This window comes from Rhinatrema bivittatum, chromosome 10 (genome assembly GCF_901001135.1).
Source record: "Rhinatrema bivittatum chromosome 10, aRhiBiv1.1, whole genome shotgun sequence".
Taxonomy (NCBI): Eukaryota; Metazoa; Chordata; class Amphibia; order Gymnophiona; family Rhinatrematidae; genus Rhinatrema; species Rhinatrema bivittatum.
The window spans coordinates 78842354-78868080 of NC_042624.1; the positions used below are offsets into that span (position 1 = coordinate 78842354).

A 25727-nucleotide genomic window follows, 5' to 3' on the forward strand; every position below is an offset into this window, starting at 1 on the left:
AATGTAATACGGATGGAAATCCCATTGAGTTTTATGCTGGTTATGAAGCTTAAAAGAAATATTTGGAAATTGGTGGAGGTTTTTTCAAGTGGTAGGGAAAAATGTATCATGCATTCTAGCTGTATTATATTAACCCTGTGTGTGTTCCATGATGTCTCCAAAAAAAGGCAGGAGGGAAGGATAACATAATTTCTACTAAAATCTTTCATAAAGAGAATATGGGCAATGTTTTATTGCATGCTATGAATTGCCATCCTAGATCCATAATTCAGAATCACTGCAGGTCAGTTCTCAGGCAGGAAAGGATTGCTTTAGTACTTTGGATGTTCATCAGGTTGGGGAAGTGTAGATTTCAAGCAGAAGATAAAGAAGTCCTGTTTTGTAGTCATCTTGTGTGTTCGGCACCGCTTACCAAACCATTTACTGCTGGTCCTCTTTCTGGACAGATGTGGCTGAAATTTGACAAGAATGTTGGAACTTCAGTAAGGGACTCTTCTACTAAATTTCAGCCCAATCCATGCATAGAGAGAATCCCAGATATATATGCTCAGACATAGTGACAGCGATAAGTGCTTTGCCCTGATGAAATGCAACTAAATAAAATTGTGAACGCTCTTACAGCTAGATTTGCAGACAGGAAATCTCCAGAGAAAATTATGGTTAGGACTGGAATGGGGAGCAGAAAGCTCAAACTGATTGGTCTTCTGAAATTCAGACAAAAGAAGAAGAATCGACGAAAAAGTGAAATGAGATTTTTATTAAACACAGCAAACATCAATAAATTTGATTCATAATAAAACACTGGGAGTTCTTTTTTCAGGATCTGATTTAGAAATAGTTTTTGAGTTTTGAACCCTATGTAACTGTGAGGAGGAGTAAAGGTATTAGGGATCACCTTGTCCCTAGTGTATATAATATGTGGTTCTCGATAATACATATTTCAGGGGCAATTTCTCCAAATTGTTTACTTTTGCACATACAATGACAGGAATGAATCTCATTTGTAAGTCAGGATATGCTGGATATGATCTCTGAAATGTACTGCTAATGCCCTTCTTAATACTTGCATTGTACCAAAGAGAGCCACTTCCAGGAGTTTTGTGTGTGTGCGTGTGTATAACATATCAACATGCACTTAGAGGTTCTTTATAATCAGGCCTGTGGAGCCCAATAAAATTGGGACTGTTTCAGTATCTTTCTGCCACATTTTCTTGGTCTTGAATTGCATTGTTTGGAATTGAGGACCTTGTCTCTCTTCATACATTCCACAGGTAGTCATGTGGTACAGACTCTTCTATTAGCAATACCATTCTTGTGCTTTTCTCCTTTACCACAATGTCCAGTTCTCTTACATCCAGCTTTTGTTTTTGGTTGAACTTGAAATATCAATTGGGGTAATGTCTCTAAATGGGTTGATTTTGCATATACCTTGACAGGAATGAACCTTACTCATAAGCTAGTGTATGTTGCGTGTGATCTCACATTCTCAAATTTACTGCTAATCCCTCTTAATACTGGCATTGTACCAAGGAGAGCTTCCTTCTAGAGTTCATAAGGTATTATATGCACGGTCAAGATGTCTAGATATGCCTGGAAGTTCTTTTTAATCAAGCCAGTGGCACTCGATACAAGTTGGATTATTTCTGTATCCTTCTGCAATATTTCTTGGTCTCTGATTACTTCATTTCATACTTGAGGATCTTCTTTTTCTCTATACGATCCACAGAATAGTTGTTTGGTACTGATACTTCATTTAGCAATGCTGTTCTAATGCATTTCTCTTTTACCACAATATCCTGCTTTCTTGCATTGAGCTTTTTATCTGTTAGAATGGGGATGTCTCAGGGCATCACAAATTCTTTATTCTCTACATTTTATTTATTTATTTATGTAAAACTTTTTTATGCTGGCATTAGTGGGTACATCATACCGGTTCACAATCGAAGCAAAGGTGGAAAATACATAAAACTGGGGCTGGGGGGTAGGACAGGAGAAAAGAGGAGGCCGAAAGAGAGCATACAGAGTAACAAAATAATATATAAATAACAGGATAAATATCAGAAACTATCAATATAAATAACAGGAGAACAATATAAAAAACTATATACATGGGATCAGGTCAAATGATGGCACAGCTTCGGATTAATGTGATAGAGAGCTAATCTGGGTAAGCCTGCTTAAAGAGCCACGTCTTTAATTTCTTTTTGAATTTGGTGGTGCAAGGTTCGAATTGGAGATTTGTAGGTAATGCGTTCCATCGGGTAGGACCAGCAATGGAGATGGCACGATCCCTCGTAGAGGAGAGTATGCCTTTTTGAGGGAGGGCACATAGAGGGTTCCTTTTGATGTTTGTTCTGGTGGGGCGGTTGGAGCGTGAAAGGCAGAAAGGATCATCGAGCCAGTTAGAATTGTGACTGTATATGGATTTATGGATGATGGTAAGGGTTTTATATAGAATACGTGAAGGGATGGGGAGCCAATGTAGGTCTTTAAGGATAGGAGTGATGTGGGCTGATTTACGGGCATTTGTAATAGTCCTTGCTACCGCATTCTGGAGCATTTGAAGCGGTTTTATGGTGGAGTATGGGAGCCCTAGGAGGAGGGAGTTACAGTAATCCATTTTAGAAGATAGGGTGGCTTGGATGACAGTGCGGAAGTCGTGGGTATGGAGTAAGGGTTTTAATTTTTTTAGAACATTGAGCTTGAAGAAGCCCTCTTTGAGGATTGTATTGATGTATTTCTTTAAGTTCAATTGCTGATCTATGAAGACCCCAAGGTCTCTTACAAATGGTTGAGCAGAAATGGAGCTGAATGCTGGGTCATTTGCCAGGGAGAATTTAGGAGTTTGGTGTTGGGAAATGAAGAGCAGTTCCATTTTAGAGGTGTTTAGGGCAAGTTCTCTCAGGGTTATGGTCTCAGTACTCTCAGGGTTATGGTCCCAGTACTTTTCTGGTAGGATGAAGTTATAATATTTATACAATTTCCAGGGGATGAGCCGGGCTATCTTATAATACCTTCTGATATCAACACTTGACATCCAGTGATAGGATATGTAACTATTACTGCTAATGTGGTAACTGTAGTGTTTGAAAATGTATGTGCTCATACTCTGATTTTGAAGGGATATAAAGATGGTGAGGAATTTGTAATTAGGCATTATATTAATATCGAGGTCCATATTCAAAAGCATTTAGCCATCTAACTCAGAAGTTAGCTAGCTAAATGAATATTTGGACACTTATCCAGCTAAATTCTAGCCAGCTAATAAGATAATCAGCTAGAATTTAGCCAGCTGAGTTAAGGGTATACCAGGGGCAGTTAAGTGTTATTCCGATATTCAGAGTTAGCTGGATGACTTAGTTGGCTAAGTCTGTTTGGGCCAAAGAGATGTCCTAAAGTTAAGTGGCCATAGTTAGCTGGCTAACTTTCAGATAGCCGGCTATATTTAATAGTGCAATTTCACTATTAAATATACCATTAAGGTTATCTGGATAACTTTATCTGGCTAACTTTGCTAGTCGGATTGTGTCTGAATATGGACCTCATTAATACCAAATTTGGTCATTTAGGAAATTAGGATCCTCTGCAGGAAAAGCAGTGCTTGGTTTCTTTTTCCTCTGGCTGCCTCCTTTCTCTCACTTTCAGCCCTTCCTCCTGTCCAGTACTCCACACCTCCTACAACTTTTGCGCTAACATCTTCGTCTCATCTATCAGTGACCCTCAATGCATTCTGTTAGCTAAGCTCTTTCAATAACATGAATGCTAAGAAGTTAAATCTGGTCCAAGACGAGTGTTAAATTTTAGTGTATTTCGGAGAGCATGCCACCTTATTTCCTGTACACGTGCCAAACTCTTTCTATATAACATTGCTTCATTTACATGTGGTTATGCACTAATTTTAATGCATACCTGTTAACATCCTTGGGGAATGCCTTTAGTGTACATACTAAAGCCTTACGGGTCAGCATTACACTTAGAAACCTAAATTTAACTTAGAAGACTAAGTTTTCAGCAGAAAATATGCATAAATTTAGGGGTACAACTCATTGACCTAGATTTAAGCTCCTAAATTACGTGCCTAGGGTTAGAAATCAGCGCTAGGCCCAAAACGTTTTCTCCATAACTCTGCCCTATAGCAGTTTGCTTTTCAGGAGCCTAAATTTAGGCACTCAGTCCTAGTCAGTTTTCAAAGGGGTGAATTTAGTCACCTAGCTCCCTTAATAGGACCCCTAACTCTTTTGAAAACTGACCCCTTTGAGCACAGTTTGCTATTTTGAGTGCACACTAACACAGGTTTGAGCACTTCCAAAAATATTCAACATTTATTTAGTCAAGAAAATATATTTTCAAACTAAAAGTTGATCAGTGACAACTGTTTTTCAAACATTGTTGTACACTGCACAGTGTATAAGGCACAATATTGTCATTATTGCAAGTTCCAGTTGAACATCATGGCTGTGCTGAAACATTGCACTTCATGTGGTCAGTATCATGCCTGGTGTCAAATGGTATGAGCAGTCTGCAAGACCGATGTTGCAGTAGAGACGAGGTGCAGCAGTTGAGCTATAAGTCCCTCACTGAAGGCATCCAAGTGGGAAATAGGAGAGACACTCAAAAATGAAGCACTCTCTTCCCACCAGAGAATGGAAGCCCATTTCCAGCGTGTCCGTCTCTGGTCCATGAGATGGTTGCTCTTGCAGAGCATGGATAGAGTGAACATTTTAAAAGAGTTGAGATTATTAGCTTCTGGGGATGAGGCATGCAGTGGTGGTGCTGGTTGCTGCAACTCGCTTTGCTGTCATTCCTGTGGTTAGTATGTCCAAACAACTACAGGCATTGCTGTCCCAAGGAGGGTTAATCAGGGGGAATTTACAGTGTCCTGCTGACTGAGGGTGGCAGATTCAATGGGATGAATGTGCTGGGGATGGCCACGTTACCTTCTGATGCCAGTCCTTCTCCTTATTGTGCCTTTGATCTGGTTTTTCCTCTTCTGGAAGTCTCTGCTGGGATCTAAGTGCTTTCCCACTTCTGCCCTCCACACTGACAACTTACATTGTATGCCAGGCTTGCAGCGAGGGAGCTCTCCACTGGAGGAGTAGTCTAGTGGCTAGGGCAGCAAGATAAGAACTAGGGATGCTGCTTAGGACTTTAGGCAACTCACTTTACTCTCCATTGCCTCAGGACCAACTTAGGAGGTAATTTACTAAGCTGTGGTAGTTTACCTGGTGTACTGCAGTGTAGTAAACCCCACAGTGTTTTCCTCTGGCAGAAAAATATACTGTAGGCTATTATCCCCCCCACCACCACCATTTTCTAGTCGGGCCACTATGGCTTTTTAAATAATTGACTGGGAGCATCAGGAAGCATGTTAGCATTCCAGTGCGCCCAGTGACACTTAGCTACGAATCTAGAGCTGCAGTTAACTTTCCAGAAAATAATACAGCTTGTGATTTTTCAGGCAGACTATAATTTTATTTACAGCCATTTTTGCATTATTGGGGGAATATTAATGCACCATAGTTAAAATACTGCCCGTTATCACTGCGTGAAGACCTTTACTGTGCAGTAAACATCTACCAAATTTTAGTAAAGGACCAACTTAGATTGTAAGCCGTCTGGGAAAGGGAACTCGCCTTAAACTCCGATTTGGTAAGGTGAATAACTAAATCCGAAATTGCAAATCCACATGCTCAGTTTAGCGTGTGCACATTGCTGCTGTCATGGCCTCATGCTGTTTATTGCACAGATGCTATTAGCATGTAGAGGTTACGGTTTTATCCGTTAGTGAGTTTGCATACAAATAGTGTGTGTGCATTACTGAGGCTGTATTTTAGTGCATGAGCTAAAAGATTAACTGGTAAATTTTAAAAGAAATGCGCATATTGCAACGCGAGCAAACTTACGCCTCATTTTATAAAGTATGTGCGCAGCATTTAAAATACTCACGGTGTGCGTATGCTAACAACCTTTCCATGCGTATCTTACATGCTCACACAAGTGGGAGGGAGAAAGCGAGAGAGAGCGAGAGCAAGCCTCTGTATAGGGTCAGTCTGACACTCGCTGGATATATAGGTACCACTGTAGAGGGGCACTTTGAATTGGGGTGGGTTTTCGGGAGATGGGTTGGGGTTAGGGTGGGTGGGTTTAGTCCTGATAAGCAATGAAAAGTCTAACAAGAGGAGTAGATTTGCAGTCTCCGCTAGCTGCATTGTACAAATCAGCTCCTGTAGCTTTAATTACTTGCTAGTTATTACTGGTGTGCGGGCGGTGAATGTATTTCCCCCCTTGAGAAAGCTCCAGCTGTGTGAAACCTCTGCAGGACTTGGGGCTTGCAGCCCTCCGGGTGTCAGGGCCAGCCAGGTTCGATGTTTATTGATTGATACTCCAATGTGTTGAATAAAGGAATTAAAAAACAATTTGGGATAAAATCTGCTGTAGATGATCACGTTATAGTTTGCTGATAGAATGCAGAATTCCTCTAGCTTGCTTTTAGGGTTGACAGTTTTCTGTGCAGTGATTTCCTTCCTGGCACCAGCAACAAACACTATGTCCTGTGCGAGTTAGTTTAATTTGTTTTTTTTCCGTGATGACCCTTAAAAGACAGCTACGCCCACTGTGTGATGTGCAGCAATTCAGAAGTTCAGATGGAAAGTAGTAATCCTATGTGAATTAAAAATATTCCTTTAGCGTTTTTACTTTTGAAAATCTTTAAACAGCAGTACTGAATCCCAGGGAGCAGCTGAATTAGGAACATGATCACTGATCAGCACGCACACATTCTCTCTCTCTCTCTCACTCACACACACACACATATCCCAACCCCTAGATGTAATTGGTTCTTGTTAACTATTATGTCATAAGTGACATTTTATACACTCAGAATGAATATAATTGGAAATTCCTGTTAGCAGATGTCTTGACATTCAAGTAAGATGAGTGGTGTGGTGGAAGCTGTCTCCCTGCACTATGGAGTGAGTTTCCACTAGGAGCCCCAGAGTTGGACCTTAGCATGTCGGGGCAGCTCCTGTATCATGCTCCTTGGCAGAAGGGTATATAATCAATACTGCCACTAGAAAGCACAACTACTTTATGGCTATTAAATGCTTCCTAGTAGAAAATGAGCTAACATATATTTTAGACTATGATAGATATAAAGTGCAGCACCTGGGAACTTAGGAGATAATTTTAAAAGGAGTTATTCACATAAATGTAACATGCTATCAGCAATTTAAAAAAACAATTTATGTGCGTAAAGTGCACTTACATGTGTATAACCTATGGGTAATTGAATGGCTTATATTGTAGCAATTCTCAAAAGCCCACTTACATGTGTAAAGTGCATTTACACATTTAAAACAAATTTTAAGCATGTAAAGGCTTTTTAAAATCAGGCCCGTAGTGTATAGTAGCTGTAAAGCAGACAGTGTGGTCCAAAACTATGCAGATACTATGCAATGTTGTAGACAAAATATGGGACTAAAAAAGCAGCAAGGAAGGTTGCTTAATAAAGCCGTGAGAGCAACAGTACGAAATAAGCAACCAAATGTCCGATTTTCAGAAGATCGGACATTTGGTTGCTTATTTCGTACTGTAGACAAAATATGAACTGACATAAATCCTGCCTTGGAACAACTAGCTGATAATTATCAGTGTGGATCAGGGATCAATAACCCTGGCACCCAAAGACTTCTGGCTGGAATGCAACTCTCTCCTGAGTGACAGCATTGCCAGCAGTTTCAAAGCTTGTGGTCTGACTGTACTGCTCTTGCAGGCCTCAGCTGGCCCACAAGTTTTCAAACTGCTTGCAGTGCCAGCATTGGAGAGAGAGTGGAGAGCTGGGAGGAAAGGGTATGGCTGGCCCTGCTTGGTTCAGTGGCTCTTCAACAAATGGGATGACCCCCATGATGGCTGATTCTTGGTGGGGACCCCCTATGACATAGCAACGTCACTAGGAGTAATGTTACCTATTTTTGGACACGGCTCAAAAAGGTTGCCAACTTGGGGTGTAGATAATCACTGGCCACCCAAAATAGGTTCCTCAAACAGAAATACCTGTCTCTGTTCCGATGATTAGCTGTATATAGGTTATCAACATGAACTTGAAAAGTTCAGCACAATATCGCTGCTAATTTGTGACCTTAGAGCTGTTTTTCTTTCTGTTTTAGAAAAACATTTTGCTCTGGCATGTTTATTTGCTTTTGTAAAAGAGTATATATAGTACTTTTTAACAGACACCATGAGAAGTGTCTCTTACTGTATAAGAAAGGAATTACTTGATAAGCCTTAGGCCATAACATTTCCATTAGAAACCTTATTTATTTCTTGGTGAAACTGTTTAAATCCCCTTGTAGCACTTGCTTGACACCATTTTCTCCTGGTTTTTATCATGCAGGTCCTCTGCCTCAGACAGCATGTGTGCTGTCACCTGTCAACAGCTTCCATCCTGTGCAAGCATTGCTCGAGAGCTTCACCGTGTTATCGGGCTGTGCAAGCAGAGGCACGGCAAGCCAACCCCAGGAAGTGCACATCCTCAACATGAAATGCGGTGAAGAAGGTCTTTGCCAACATGAGAAGGAGGTACAGTGAGCGTAGATTGAGCAAACTTTTCAAAATTCCCTGGTGACAGAAGGAACTTTGGTTCCGTGCCCTCGATGCCCAAACAAGACAGAAACCTTTAGGATGCTTTATTTTCAGACTGCCCCCTTTGCAACAAAGTCCGTGGTACTTTTTACCCATAGACTTTGCGCCAAGCTTCAAAGAGAAAGTATTTGCGTTCCTCTTTGAAACTTGCAGTGGGTACAAAGTGATCATTTGCACCTGCTTTTTTGTGCTGGTTGATCCTCTATGGAATGTAATGACTTAAAAATACAATCAGTAAATAAATCAAAAGCACCAAACTACAACACTGAAAGTAATACACCAAATGCACGAGTGGTGACCAATCCTAAATATCCCTTACAAAATTCTTTATATTTTGTAAATAATTTTTTTATTATTTTATTATTTTAGTTCATTATCTTGTTTTATTTTTATCTATAATGGAGAGGTAGTACTCATATCATTACACTGCAGTTATGCAGAAAGGAATCACCACCATTTTTCTAGTGTCCTTTAGCCAATCATTGTACTGCCACTCAATAAACAACCAATTTGATTTTTATTTTCCAATTTCACCAAATAGATTTTTAAAACTTTATAAAAATTCTTATGTATATGTAGCTCTCAAATGTCCATTCTCAGATTGGCAACACATATTCTCAATTATACCATATTACCCGATGTTCACTACCCCAAATCATTTTTTTTGTGTATTCAGTGCCCAACAAGGGGCCCTTTGTTTCACTCTATAGGCTTCGTCAGGAGTTATTCATCGCCTTATTCCTTCAATTCCCAAGGGCATAAATATGAACACAGTTCTTATCTCAATTGTCATTTTAATGAGGCCAATAAATTTGTTTCAGAAACAAATCCTTTCCATCATTGTATGGTTTTTCCTTGTCGCTACATTATATACCTTAAGTGGAATAAAAATAAACATAAAATTATATTCTATTTTAGATCTAATTCTTAGTGGCAAGCAGGATTTGGTGAGAGATGTCATGGTGGTAGGGCCGCATGACAATAGTGATCATAACATGATCAAATTTGAATTAATGACTGGAAGGGGGGCAATAAGTAAATCCATGGCTCTAACTCTAAACTTTCAAAAGGGAAACTTTGATAAAATGAGAAAAATAGTTAAAAAATAAACAAACAAACTGAAACGTGCAGTTACAAAGGTTGTGCAATAGGTATAGACATTGTTAAAAGATACCATCTTAGAAGCGCAGTCCAGTTTCCACGCATTAAGGAAGGTGGAAGGAAGGCCAAACAATTGCCAGCATGGTTAAAAGGTGAGGTGAAAGAGGCTATTTTAGCCAAAAGATCTTCCTTCAAAAATTGAAAGAAGGATCTATCTGAAGAAAATAGGATAAAGCATAAGCTTTGGCAAGTTAAATGTAAGACATTGATGAGACAGACTAAAAGAGAATTTGAAAAGAAGTTGGTCGTAGAGGCAAAAACTCATAATAACAACTTTTAAAAATATATTTGAAATAGGAAGCCTGCGAGGGAGTCGGTTGGACCATTAGATGATTGAGGGGTTAAGGGGCACTTAGGGAAGATAAAGCCATTGTAGAAAGACTAAATTAATTCTTTTCTTCAGTATTTACTGAGGAGGATGTTGGAGAGATACCCGTTCTGGAGACAGTTTTCAAGGGTGACGATTCAGATGAACTGAACCAAATCATGGTGAACCTGGAAGATGTAGTAGGCTAGCTTGACAAACAGAAAAGTAGTAAATCACCTGGACCAGATGTTATATACCCCAGAGGTCCGAAAGAACTCTAAAATTAAATTTCAAACCTATTTCAAGTAATTAGTACCTATCATTAAAATCATCCATTATACCTGAAGACTGGAAGGTGGCCAATGTAACCCCAATATTTAAAAAGGGCTCCAGAGATGATCCGGGAAACTAATGAGCCTGAATACAGTGCCAGGAAAAATCATGGAAACTGTTATAAAGACTAAAATCACAGAACATTTAGATAGACATGATTTAATGGGACACAGCCAGCATGGATTTACCCAAGGGAAGACGTGTCTCACAAATCTGCTACATTTTTTTGAAGGGGTGAATAAACATGTTGCTAAAGATGAACCGTTAGATGTGGGATATTTGGATTTTCAGAAGGCAATTGACAAGTCCCTTATGAGAGCTTCTAAGAAAACTAAAAAGTCATGGGCTAGGAAGCGATGTCCTTTTTTTGGATTGCAAACTGGTTAAAAGACAGGAAACAGAGAGTAGGATTAAATGGTCTGTTTTCACAGTGGAAAAAGGTAAACAGTGCAGTGCCTCAGGGATCTGTACTTGGACCAGTGCTTTTCAATATATTTATAAATGATCTGGAAAGGAGAACAACGAGTGAGGAGATCAAATTTGCAGATGACACAAAATTATTCAGAGTAGTTAAATGTCAAACAGATTGTGATAAATTGCAGGAGGATCTTGTGAGACTGGACGATTGGGCGTCCAAATGGCAGATGAAATTTAATGTGGACAAGTGAAAGGTGATGCATATAGGGAAAAATAACCCTTGCTGAAGTTACACAATGTTAGGTTCCAAATTAGGAGCTATCACCCAAGAAAGAGTTCTAAACGTCATAGTGGATAATACATTGAAATCGTCTGCTCAGTGTGCTGTGGCTGTCAAAAAAGCAAACAGAATGTTAGGAATTTTTAGGAAGAAAATTACGAATAAAATGGTGGATGTCATAATGCCTCTGTATTGCTCAATGGTGAGATCACACCTTGAATAGTGTGTGCAAAGCTGGTTGCTGCATCTCAAAAAAGATATAGTTGTACTGGAGAAAGTACAGAGAAGGGTGACCAACATGATAAAAGGCATGGAATGACTCCCCTGTGAGGAAAGGCTAAAGAGGTTAGGACTGTTCAGCTTGGAGAAGAGACGGCCGAGGGGGGATATGTGACAGAAGTCTACAAAATCATAAAAGGATTTGAATGGGAAAATGTGAATCAGTTATTTACTCTTTCAGATAATAGAAGAATTAGAGGGCACTCCATGAAGTTAGCAAGTAGCACATTTAAAAGAAATTGAAGAAAATTCTTTCAATCATCGCACTGTTAAGATTCATTGCCCCAGAGTATGTGGTTAAGGCAGTTAGTGTATCTGGGTTTAAAAAAAGGTTTGGATAAGTTTCTGAAGGAGAAGTCCATAAACTGCTATTAATCAATAAGGAATAGCCAATGCTTGTTACCAGCATTAGTAGCTAGTATAAAAAGATGTTTGTGTACTAGCCAGGTATTTGTGACTTGTTTTGGCCACTGTTGGAAATAGGACTTGATGGAGCTTTGGTCTGACCCAGCAGTGGGAGTTTTTGCATGTTAATTACAATATTAAAACAAGTCATTTTGGCAGGTGAAGCCCTGCTTTACTCATGGACATGTCTTTTTAAAATTCCCCTCCCTATGTGCATAGTTGGCCAGTTTGAGTTGGTGCTTTAAGTGATCAAACAGGCCATCTGTGGTTGAATATTTCAGTCAGGATGAGGCCCCAAGACTTTGCATTGCCACCAAAATTTGAGTGTGCTTTGTGTGTTCCTTCTGAATACTGTTCTTTATATGAGAAGTTGATTGTTAACAGCTTTCTACACGTAGAGAGCCACTATAGGCAAATGAGCACCTTTTTTTGAACACACAGAAACAAATTTCTCAAAGATTAGCACTAGCAGGCCTAGTTCTTTTACAGTAGGATTTTGAAGCTGAATGTGTTACAAATTAGTATTAATACTTTGGGCTGACTTCCATTGTTGCTATAAACAAAAATTTTAAATTCAGATTCTTTTGCCCCAGTACATATTTAATTAATTCTTAATGTGTGATGAATATAATTCTTATAGTGAGTGTTGCTGACGGTAGCAGTTCTTAAGTAGAATATAATTGCTTATTTTAGGTATTCCTCATTCAGCAGGTTTGAGAGTCAAGCAGCAGCCAGAACAACAGAAGAAAAATCCTACTCTTGTTAACTAGTGCAGTGCTGTTAGCTTTATAACAATTGAAAAATGATTGTTGGACATTTCACTTAGTGTAAAATACCAGAAACCTCTGCTATATGATAAGCAGTTAAAAAACAAAAAGATTGAGAAAGAAAAGAAAGACAGTAATATGAGTGAAGTAAACAGAAATCTGAGCGATCTTGCTTTCTGATCATTATTGCAGGGAGTATAACTTTCAAAACTGCTTGTGTGCGCCCTGGGCATACTGGTAACCGAAGAATGGTTCTCGGTTACAGACGTTCTTTCATTTAAAGACTAATTGGTAAAACAGGTAATTTCATTGCCATGCACGTTATAAAATCCTTTGACTTATGCGTGTAAAATCTGACTTACTGGGGGTAAATGTGTCTAAATAGCATGAGTATAATCTATTTGTGTATCTCTTTAAACCTTGAAGTACAAATAAGTGGGTATATCATTTGTGCACACTTATTTGGCTAAATTCCAACTTATCCAGCTAAATGGCGCCTTTGTGCTACTTAGACAAATTTGAGCTTATCTGGATAAATAGAAGGTTTTTTATAGACTTAACCAGCTATCTTATCTTCTTAGATAACTCTAAAAAAATACTAATTAGACAGACAATAGCGCTTTTCAGATTTATCTTGCTAAGTGCCGCTACTTATCCAAATAAATTAGAGCTTATCTGGATAAGTACCACGACTTTTCTGGATGAGTCTGAACTTGTGTGACTTGTGGTTTTTACATGCATGCACACATATTTACTCGTATTTTATAACCTGTGTGCAAATGAAAGTTCAGATTTGTCTGTCTAAGTAGCAGTTCCAGCCATGGTGATGTCTTGGCGGCATGCAGGGTGAGTGCAACCAGTTGCAGGGTTGTCCTGCGGCCGGCCAAACATTACAAGATGTTTGTTACTGTAACCCTTGGGCAGAGTGTTGCACCTGTTGGTCACAGATGGCTGCAACCACTCATGCTCACCTTTTTTTTCCCTGCACGTCAATCCTAGGAAGAATGGCGGCCTCCGCCAACCAACGCCGACCTCCCCGGGACGGTATAGGTGCTGCCGACCGCCATCTTGTCTCTGGAATCACCTAAGGCGCGTGCGCGCAAGGGCCTCCTTTGTACACGTCATAGCGGGAACCTCTGGGGCATCCCTTCCGGATGACGTCAACTTGCTGCTGTACTTAAACCGACTGGCCCTTCGCTTCAATGAATTAGCAAGGAGTTCCCTCGTTGCTGAATCTACTCCATCTTGGACTTCCAGTTTCAGATTCCTCTCTTGGCGCGTGGACGCTCTGGGTACCCACTCCTCGGGGGCCCTTCCGTGTTCCTGGCTATCCGCTCCTTGGAGGGCCTTCCTGCCTTGGACTACTACATGACCCGCTTCCCGGGACACTCTCCTGGAACTACCACTTGTGAGTACTTTACTTCAGACTTCAACGATACCAGCTTTACCGAAGCTTCTCTGCAGTGTACCCCGTACCTCGGGCCACTACCGTTTCCTCGTCAGTAGAAGTTGTTCCAGTATACCCTGTGTGGCAGGGTTTTGCTGCACCAACTACAAGATCCACTTCCGGGTTCCTGCACCTCAGACTATCTCATCATCATCATCTTCAGTACAGACATCCTCGGCGTACCCCGCTCTGCGAGCCACTACCGGATCTGCACTTCTGAGGTATCTCTACTCATCTGAAGGGACTTCCTGGCGTACCCCGCTCTGCGGGTCACTACCGGATCTTCACATCAGTGGTATCACCCTGGGTATACCCCACTATTCAGAACTGTACTTATTTGCATCTCCCGCTCTGCGGGCTCTGCTTTCCTTTCTTCATAATAAAGTCTCTATCATATAGCTATGTCCTTCGCCGCTGAGACCGCGCCTACCAACAGTGAGGCTCACAGGGCTCCTCCCTGTGGGCGGAGACACCTCTCATCTCGGCCTAGGGTTCACATCCTTACAAAAACATAACACTGAGGTCTTCACATAGGAGTCCACAGGCCACCTTCATTACAAAGGCTTATGAGGTTCAAACGTCCTATACTGTCCTTAAGCCCCTCTCTCTCTCTCCAGGATTCCCTGTCAGGGTGGGGGGTGGAGCAGTGCTCCAAGACCCTGAGCATTGCTTAAAAGTCTTTGGCATGTACAGTAATAAGCATGTTGGACAATGAATGCAGTTCCCTCATAACTTTACTGATAATTAATGCAGAAATTTAGTAATTGACACTGTAGAACAAGTCTTTGTTTCATGAAATCTTTCACATAATTCAGTTTCAATAAATCTGTGATTCTTTACTGATGTATTAATTTAATCTTCTATTTCCACACCCTTTTCCAGTTGCAGTTTTGGAGCTTCCTCCCAGAATTGGTGGACTAGATTCATGCAATAAATATACTGTAGATGGTATACAATACAGTCCCACTTGTCATACCTTGATTCAGATGACTACTCATTTTCCATCCTCCTCCAGCATATCCTGATGATATGTAGTGGTTAACACCAGATAGGTTTATTTATTTATTTAAAACATTTTATATACCATTTTTTATATGGAAATAATCAAAATGGTTTACATAGTCAATGTACATAATCTTATATCACAAACATGAAATAAATAAATAAAAAATAAAAATACATCAGTTGGTAAAAGAAGATATAAGTTAAAAATAAAGTAAAAATAAGATGACTAAAAAATACAATAAAGGAGATACAAATAATTAGGGGGGAGGACAGAATAGGTGCCACAGTCCCCCTTCTTTCACACTTCCATCCTCCTCTCAGGAATGCATGGGAGTCCATTCCCTTCTATCAACCTGTGAAGAGTCCTTGGAGCTCGCTAAGTGAGAAAATCCTTTAAAAAACTCCTTTCTTCCTGACAGTACATTCCCTAGGCCGTGAGGAATTTAGTTGCTGGATCAAACATTCAAATTTAGGCTTCTAAAAACAACAAAAGATGAAGGGTTTACAAAACTTCCTCCAAAACAACATCCAAAAAGAGATAGAATCAGATTCTCAAAACGAGAAGATGTTACCCTTTCTTTCATGTGACCTGGACCTTACTCCTAAAGGTCCAAGGGAAACAAAACAGGAGCAAAACTCCATCCGGTTTCCTCAAAAATCCATATCCCCGCTAGATTTTTCCACTTTTTATAAACTGAGAAGCAACCAACACAGCAGCCCACATGGAGGAGCTATAATCCATTTGATTTACTTTGATTCTACCTACCTGATAGTGATGTGAACCTGCCCGCGGCCAGTCAGGCCGCTGACACGTTTCTTCGTAGCAAGCAGTGCCGCTGCCTCTGGGCTCCCTGCGGACGTCACCTGCCCTGCTTGGCAGGGCTGAGCAGCCAGGAGCCTTCCCTCGCGGCCGGGACCGCCGCTACCGCTCCTGCTTTCTCTGACGTGGCTGGAGCCGATCCTGGGGTCCTCGGACGGCAGGGAGCCGTCCTCACCGCTGCCGGGGTCCTTAGACGGCTGGGAAGCCGTCCTTGCCTTGCCTGCTTCTGCTGGTGCCTGCTGCTGTCTTCCTTCTTCTTTCTTTGCGGCTGGAGCCACTTCTGCAGCCTGCCTTGTTCCATCCTGAGCCCTCCATGTGGCTAGGACGCCACCAGCGGATCCTGCTCTCTCCCAGCTTCCTAAGGCGCAGGTGCGTGCCTCACTTCTGTATTTAAAGGGCCAGCCAGTTATGGCCCCCTGCCAGCTCCTCCCTGGGCGTAGTCCTCTTCAGCCCTACAAAAGGGCCCAGTGTTCATTCCAGCTTTGCCTTCGCAAGGAGTTAACTGCTCCTGGATGTTCCTGTCCTTCGCTCCAGGAATCTCGTTCCATCGCTTCTTCAAGATCCTGTGTTTCCTGTCATTCGTTGGAGCTCCTTGTCTTGTCCTGATGTCCTTGATCCAGTCCAGATGTCCGTCTTCTGCTCCCGATGTCCACGGTCAGTCTTGATGTCTGTCTTCCAGTTCCTGATATCTGTGATCCAGTCCTGATGACCTTCTCCTGATCCTGATGTCCGTGATCCAGTCCAGTTGTCCTGAACACCTGGTTCCTCATCGCCGCCTTTCCTGGCATGCCATGTCATGGTCCACAACCAGCCCCACGGGCGGGCTGAGTAGGACGCCTCGTGGTACATTGCCTTCCTCACTACCGCAGCACAAGCCTCTGGGAGACTTCTGCTTGAATCCTTGTCCCTGGTCTATGGAGTTCCTTGCGCCTGCTCTGCCCATGCTAAAGACTCTGCCAGAACCTGTGCCGTTCGCGTGGTCTGCGACCAGCCACTGGTGGTGTATAGGGCGCGCCCTGGTTCAGGCTTCTACAGTTTCTGCAACATGCCTTTCTCAGTTATTCCACTATCTCGTCTAGAGTCTACGTCGGTCCCAGCATGATCCGTGACCAGCCCTGCAGGTGGGCTGTGTAGGGCATGCTGCATCGCAGTCTCAACCCAGCTCTTGAACCTCGCTCCTGATACCTTGTCTACAGAACCTTACTCCTGATACCTTGTCTTGAACCTCGCGCCTGAGTCTTCGTCCAAGTACCTACTTCTTCGCCTGGGTCTTCGTCTGAATATTCATGTTCCACTCTTCGCTTGCCCCTGGCCTCCATCCGGCCTGTTGCTTCTTGCCGTTACCCAGCGGCAGGTCCGAAAGGGCTTGGAACAGTCGGAGGACTGTTCATAAGACCACCAATGCCTTATTGATCTTCCCGAAGCGTGCAGGTCCGGTGGAGGGTCAGTTCCTTCAGTCATCCTTGTCTTCACTCCAGCCTTGTTCCTGCTCCGGATTCCATCGCCTATCTTCACTCCAGCCTCGCTCCTGTCCAGCCCATTCTTGGGCATGCTTCACCTGCCTTGGCACCTCTTCAGAGTTCCTCTGGGGTCGAGCCATGGTCCAAGGACACTCAATCCCCTGGAAAGTGGAAGTGCTCTCCTAGCACTCTCCTAACAGATGGTATGTTCTTCGTAGTAGAAACCCTAGTAGAGTTCTCTACACAGTGGAGAAAAGAAATGGAAGACCACAGAACATTTACAATACAAAAATAAGAGATACAAAATGCAGGTGGATATGTTTGTATTCTATTGTTAGTCTGGAGACCTTGAGGGTGTTAAAGGAATGGAACAGAGCATTTGATGCTAGAACTCATCCTGCTATTGTGGAGGATTTCAAATTAGAAGGATGAAAAATAGTGTTGCCCGCTAAGACTTGTTTAGCTTCTATGGAGGATTGCAAATGAAGCTTTTTGCTTGACTTATTTTTCAGTTCTTTTCACCTTGAGACAGGTATTGGTTGAATCATGATCCCATGTTAATATTATTTATTTATTCATTTAAAAATTCTATATACCACTTCTGACCTAAGTCAATAATAGCGGTGTACAAACTAGATTTAAAATCTCATAATTTATATATAAGTAATAAACTATGATAACATTTTTTTTTTAGGGGTAGACCATGGAACATTTAAGAGACAGATAGGAGAGTTACTCAGAAATGAGCCCCTTTTCTACCTGAGTACTTGTATCCCAAACCTAACCAGGAGCATGGGTACCGATTATTATCCCACCCTACTACATTTGGTGTCTGTGGTCTACAATTCGCACTTCTCTGTTGTAATTATAAACAGGAAATTAGAGGAAGGCTCACTGGCGACAGCAAAGAGCATAAAAATTGTAAACACAATGGGGAGATCAGATTTTACTTTTAGGATAACAATTTGAAAACAAAGTCAAGCAAATGTTATCTTTCCATCATTGAAAAAAGTTAACACTTAAGTGTCCTTTTGACTTAAAAAAAAGAAATTAAAAAAAAAAATCTTTCTGTCCCCTTATGTTCAGGCTCAGATAATTTGTTTTCTGGAGACTGCAGATTTGTTTAAGGTAAAATACACTTGCATGTTTTTGCAGGGATGATAGTGTTTTTTAGGGGCAGTTATCTTATTTTAATTTGCAGAGTTGTTTTTAAAGATATTCCATCAGATTTCACATGTCAGCAAACGTAACAGAGTTTTCTGTAGTGCTGGCAGAGTTCAGAATGCTTTGAAACGTGAGCTGGAAGCCTTACATTTTAATCTGATTGTTCTAAGTGTTATATATGAGGGGTTTAAGCAGTAAAGCACATGTCTCTTGCCTTTAGAAGAGGATTCAGAAAAAGGGGAAGAAGCATTTCAAAATCCTATCCTCGGGGACGGCAGCTGCATAAGTACCTACAGATGTTCCAACTACAGGGAGTTAAAAAAAACCAAAAAACCCTGGAGGCCAATATTCAGTTATCTGGCTGTAGTTAGCCCGTTAAAGTTAGTCGGATGACTTGTCCCGGATATTCCACTGGAAAAAAGTCCTGCTGAACATACTCTCCTAAAGTTATCTGGCTACCTTTAGCCGCATGACATTCAAATCTAGTGAGTATATTTGAATATAACTGGTTAGGTTTGAAAGATATCTGGCTGCATGCAGCGGGATAACGTCCTACTTTACCAGCAATATTCAAGATATCATAGTTGGTCAAATGGCCGCAAAAATGAAAAATCTTTGGGGCCTTCAGGCCCAGCCCCAGAAAACAGTTAAAATAAAGGGGGGCCGATGCAATACCTTGCGCAGCGGCTAACGCACGGTTTAATGCGCGTCCAAATCACTGCATAGCTAATAGCGCTCATCACAGGTCAGTTCCATGAAGATGAGGCTATTAGCTAATCCCTTTGATGCAAAAAAATTCCCCCTTCGGCCAGTGCGCCCATTGCAATGTGTCAAATTTTACGCCAGCCCAGTGCTGGCATGAGGGTATGCCACGCTCAAGGGCGCGTTAAAAAAAAGAAAAATCCACGCCCCCGGACTGCCCCGGGCCATAACCACGCCCCCGGGCCCGCCCCCAAAACGCTGCTGACACGCCCCCAAAACGCCACGCCGACCGGGCCCGCCCCCGACACGCCCCCTCGCCAAACCCCGGGACTTACGCGAGTCCCGGGGTCTGCGCGCGCCGGTAGGCCTATTGAACATAGGCGCACCGGTGCGCAGGGCCCTGCTCGCCTAAATCCGCCCGGATTTAGGCGGATTTAGGCGAGCAGGGCTCTGAAAATCCGCCCCTTTGAGAGAAGCTTAAAATGAAGTGGGTAGCATAGCAATATGGCAAGTGGAGAAGTTATATTTCAGTCAATCAGAAAATACAAGTTGGATATGCAATAGACGACAGCTAGTGCAATGAGAAATAGGGCTGCTGGCAGGAGTTTATCGCTTCGTGGAACTGACGTTAGCTATTACTTTAATGAAGAGGTCAGGTGATCTAATGCTAAATCATGAACACGCTCTTCCAGGAGTTCCTTAGATTTCATGGTCTTTTCACGCTACATAATATGGATATTATTCACAACACATTTTAAAATATTTGCCCAAGTATATAGTGGCTAAATAAAAATATTGCTGCTTTGTTAGGGAAAAAAATTCACATATGATGAACTGGAGCTGTGAAGTGGAAGGCAAGGTTTATAAGCCAATAATGAAAAGGTGCTATAGTCATTGAACCCAGAATGGATGGCATTCCAGCTGGGTCTGCACATCAGTTTGCAGAGTGGATCACTAGCATCGTACTTTAAGTATTCCGAATGGGATGCTGTTTGCTATCAGTCAGGGCAAATCTTGGTCACCATGATGCCTGGGAACCACTTACTGCACCCAGGATTTGTCCAGGAAGTGCTGCTGCTCTGAGGCAATGCTGATGAAACGAGCAAAGTGATTTAGCCCTGACAGAGAGAAGGACCACTGCAATTGCAGTGCCGCTCTCGGGAAAACTGTGCTGGGGTTGGAGGGAGAGAAAGCTGCAGAGGTGGGGGAGGAGCGAGAGAGTGGGTAAGGGAATGAAGAAAGGGTGTGGAGGGGAATGAAGAAAGGGTGTGGAGGGGAATGAAGGAAGGGTGTGGAACGAGGGCTGGGGAACTGAGAAGAGTCTGGAAGGAGGATTGGGAGAAAATGAAAAAGGTGAAGAGGGAATATTGGGGAAAAGTGGGAAAGGTTAAGTGAGGGAGAAAGGATTGCCAGGGAAGTGAAGGGAGAGAGGATGAAAAGAGTGAAGCGAGACATTGAAGGAAGAGAGAAAAGCAGGGATGAGGGATGGTTTGGAAGAGGGAAAACATGGACAGAATCAGAAGTTTGATGAGAAAAGAGAATGAAAAAGCAACAAAAAAAAAAGGGAGAAGGAACAGAGATGATAAGGAAAAAACCAGATTAGAAAAAAAATTTAATAATTTTTTTACATTCAAAATTTGCTGCACAGTTTTGATTCCCTACACAAAATTCTTTTTGTGTAGCAATAATACCACAAGAAATGCCATCCCAGGTCAGACCAGAGGTCCACAGAGCCCAGCATCCTGTCTCTGACAGTAGCTAATCTGAGCAGGATCCCAAAGAGGACATCCGTCTTTTTTGCTCACTTTCAGGGATAAGCAGTGTCCTTCCCAAGTCTACCTGTCTGAGGCTGGTTTATGGACTTTCACTTCCAGGAACTTGTGCAGCAGTGACTCCTATCCAGATATTTTACCATAAAATATTCCCTGGTGGTGCCCTATTGTTTTGGTAATATTGTGTTTGGCTCCTTATGATGCCACTGCCAATCCTTTGTCTCCTTCCCATCAATTTGCTGGATGGCACAACTCCCCTATCTGCTTCCTGGTCCCTACATTTTGGAAGTGGCTTCTAGATCTGAAACAGATTTGTCCATTTTCATTGGAAAACCCTTGCGGGTTAGGTTCAGCTGAAAATTTGGCTAATGATAATTGACTAAAATTGCCAGGATTTCACCGTGACACTGTAAGAAAACAACTTTCTGAATGCATTACAATTACATGAACATTTCTGGTGAATTATTACTTTGACTTCCCATAAATGTGAAGATTTGCATTTCAAAAATAATAGGTTTGCCTGTAGTAAAGAGCTACTGAAATACTTTGCCCTGTTCTGCGGTTTGATAAAATATCTTCCTCAGACACCTCTGTAAACTGCAGACCAGCTTCAGCTTAGATGGTATATCTTGCATAATAAAAGTCATTTTCTTAGGTGGCGTTGCTTGTGCACACATTTTTTTTTGCAATTAGTGGCAAACGCCATGTAAAAGTTTGCAGAATTGTTATCCTTCAAAGACGTGGCAGGTCATTCTGAGAGTGGAGGCTCACTTGAGGGGGAACATAGATAATTATAAATACAGTTGTCTGCAAAATATTCTCAGCAGCAAACCAACATTTCCAAAGCTATCTCCATGCTGGTTTTTCCACACTAATGTAAAACAGATCATGGGTAGTGAACTCATGCACAGCCCAAAGAAGAAAGAATATTTAAATGCTAAATCACTTGCTGTAAAATCTTAATCCCATGGTAGGGAGGGCCTTTAAGAGGCTAGAGAGCAAATCTAAGGAGGAGGGGAGCAACACATGTCTGAAACAAAATATGATTGCAGATGAAGACTAGTGCATAGCTCATCTAGACAGCCCATTTCTCCCGCTGCTCGATCTCTGATGTTACCCTTGCTTCCCCTCTGCTTATCCGATGCCTTCTGTTGCTGTTTTTGCCTCCATCGTGAATAGTCGGAGGCTCATCTGTGCATCCACCACCCTCTTGGAAAAGCCAGGTGAGGATGATGGGGCTTAAGTGGTGACTGCAGAAATGAAAAGGGAATCCAGGTCTAAAGACAGAAGGCTGGGAAATTGCAGTCCATAGTACCTTGAGTGTACATTGAGCATTTTCCAACAGTGCCTTAGACTGGTATAATTCAGAAGTCTGATTTTCAAAGCAAACAAAATAACCTGCAGGTTATGTATTTCTACAGCTGCTTCAGGCACATGAAATCATTTTCCCTGCAGCGTGTGTACAGGAACGCTCTCACGCCGCTCAGAGCTACTGGGGGACTAGTGATGTACATGCGCTCTGCGTGTGACACCCCCGCACGCGCCTTTGAAAATGTACCTCTTAGAAGTTCAGTCTTGCAGTGCGGCTCGGGCTTCTGCTGGACACCACGCTCTGAATAAACAAGCCATTTCTGGCTGACACACCACTTCCTCTCGTCCTGGCGGGCAAAGCCTAAGAAAGATTGCCAAATTCAGTGACCAGCGGCTTTTGAGCTGACTTGGGAAAACAAGCCTCAAAGACTTGAATCCAGAGTAAACACAGAGAAAAGGCCACATTAAACAGAACCGTATTATTAAGCAGGCGTGAATATCTGAAAGTGCTGGCTGGGTGCAGAGAATGTAGCAAAAGAAAAGAAAAGAATAGTCAAGTGAAAGCAAGTGTGCCTAACAAATTACTGATTGTGCGGTAGTCATTCACTGAAGGAAAATCAGTTTGATGCTGTCAGGACAGAGTGGTAACAGTGTCTGTATCCCAGAAATTGCAAGAATTGCATGCGGGAATTCTTTTGAAAATGGCCAGCTTTGAGGGGTATGGCCTGCTGTTCCTGTCCTGCATCCTTACGCTTGGTTTTTTTGGGGGTTTTTTTTACGTAAGCATTTGCCTAGTGTCAAACGTTTAAGCCTTGAAAGAAAGTTGTGTTATTTTTAAATTGCTCAGCCAATTATTTTGCAGGTTTTATTTGTTCATGTGGGTTATTTTTGTGGGCATTGTTAATTTTGGTCTTGCCTAATACTAAGTAATTTGAAAGAGGATCCCTGTTGAGTGAGCTACCTTAAATTCATTTAAAAAGCAATTTCAGGAGCAGTTTTGTAGGAGTAAATATTTTAATGAGATTTAAGCTGTAGGGAGTGCATGTGGTAGCTGAGATGAAGCGCTTCTTTGCACTTTTGGAAAGATGGAGCAATTTGACAGCAACCCTGAGCAGAGCAAGTGATGATTGCATTTTCTTGTATGCTTTCTCCCTGGCAATACGTCAGAAGGAGGAAAACTGATACCGACACACATGCAGTTTCTAACTTTAAAAACACGTTGACACCCACATTCTGGCCCGTGCATAGTTTTGGAAGTATTGAACTGCGCATAAGGAATTTGTCCCCCTTGATTTTACCCTTGGAATGATGGAGAAACTGAACAGAGAAGAAAAGCAATTGCTCTGGTGGCGTTCCATGAGGAACTGTTATCACTGGAGATCAACTTGGGTCCGTGGCAGGAATGAACTGGGGCAGACCAGATGGGCCTTATGGCCTTTATCTGCTGTCATGCTGTGTGCCTCTCTGTAAATTAAAAAAAAAAAAATAGCTTGCTAGAATCAAGCATAAAGCATTCATAAGGAAACAATTACAACTTCTGTGTAAAAGGATTCCTTTTGTAAGACTCTTACAAATATGACAAAAGTAGTAAAAAATCCCACAAAAATGATGAATTTTTGCTTGGGCAACATGCACAGCAAAAGGTCCTGCAGTACTTCATATTAATATTATTAACTTGGGTTTTGGACAGCTGGGGAGGTTTTTTTTTTAACATACAGGTCACACTGAGTGTTTGTTAGAGGAAATCTATCACTCTCACAACGGGACGGGGAGAGCCAGGGGCTTTGTGGGACTTCACTAAATTTTGAAACCTGGCTCTAGAAATAAAGCTCAACAAACAAGTTGTAACTGATACTCAGAGCTGGATTTTAAAAGCCCTATGCGCGCCGGGCCTCTTTTAAAAAGGCCCGGTGATGTGCTTAAAGCCCCAGGACGTGTGTACATCCCGGGGCTTGCAAAAAGGGGCAGGGCGGTCTGGGGCGGAGTGGGGGCGGGGCCAGAGGCCTCCGACATAGTGGCCATTTGCCACTGTGTTGGAGGATTGCGTGCCGGCAAGGTCGGGGGGGGGGTGTTAGAGTAGGGCTGTGGGGGGAAAGGTTAGGGGAAGGGGTGGGAAGGTCAGGCTAGGGGGAAGGGAATGGGGGAAGGCAGCGCGGCTCAGCACACGCAAGGTGCACAATTGTGCACATGTACACCCGCACGCACCTTTTAAAATCTACCCCTTATTTTTTTCTTTACTGGGCCAACTTAATATATGTGTGATTAGCCTTTGACTCTAAAAATGTAGAATGAAATGGTCAATGCTAAATATCAAATGAACCCAGAAGTGTAAGAATAATGTCAATATACACAATAGAAATCTCACTTCGTGGCGCAATGCAGATGTGTAATAAAGAGATCTTATATGATGAAAGAATTTACATTTTTTAAATTTTTGGAATGACCATCATAATTTTAGCACAGGTACCCGCACATGGAACACTGCTTTATGTACCCTTTTAAGACCTGGGGGATAATTGAAGAAGCCCCCTATGTGCTAACGGCTATAATCATCAGTCATTCATGGTGTACAGATAAGATACAGTTAATGAACATAATGGGGTAGATTTTAAGATCTGCGCGCAGGAGTACATGTGCGCGTGTATACCTGGCGCGCACACATGTATGCCCAATTTTATAACTTCCGTGCACAGGCACGCGCAAGGGCTTCCTCCCTTCCCTCCCAGGTCACTCCGAAATCAGAGCGGCCTGGAAGGGAACTTCCCTTCCCCCTAACCTAACTTTCCCAACCCTTCCCCTAACCTTTCCCCCACGTAGCCCTACTCTAACCCCTCCTAAAATTTTTATCAAACTTTTTGTGCCTGCCTGGAGGCAGCCTGCCGGCACGCGACCCTCCGACACATCGGCAAATGCCGCTGTGTCGGAGGCTTCTGGCCCCGCCCTGCCCCCGGACTGCCCCTTTTTGCGAGCCCTGGGACTTAGACACATCCCAGGGCTTTATGTGCATTGCCAGGCCTTTATAAAATAGGCCCGGCGCGCGTAAGGCGATTTACGCGTGTAGAGTTTTTAAAATCCAGCCCAATATGCACTAAATTATGTGTGCTATTATATGTACTAGAGTGATGAAAAAATACTGGGAGATGTAACTTCAAAAAGTCATCCTTCTTTTAAACCCCAAAATATCAGGAGATAGCCAACGATCATTGTGGATATCCTGAAAACCCAACTGACTGTCGGGACCCCAGGACTGATTTGGAAAGCTCTGACCTAACTTAATGCATTTCATGACTAGCTTTTGGGAGATAACACTCCCTTCCTCAAGTCCAAACAAAATGAGCAGGTTAGAATAAAAGATGATGGTGGCCAAACATACAAGTGAATCAAATATGGGGGAAGGGGGATGGTTTAACCCATTAGAATGATAAGCAGATGACAGAGAATGTAAGAACATAATAAA

The 25727-nt window shown here is 42.2% G+C and overlaps 1 protein-coding gene across 1 annotated transcript in view; it reads left to right on the forward strand.

Annotated features, from left to right (window-relative positions):
* Window positions 1–25727, forward strand: part of TGFBR3 (transforming growth factor beta receptor 3) — a 260301-nt gene that overhangs the window by 72523 nt on the left and 162051 nt on the right. The window contains 1 exon segment of the mRNA XM_029617812.1: window positions 8393–8577. Within this exon segment, the coding sequence (XP_029473672.1) occupies window positions 8393–8577 (185 nt within the window).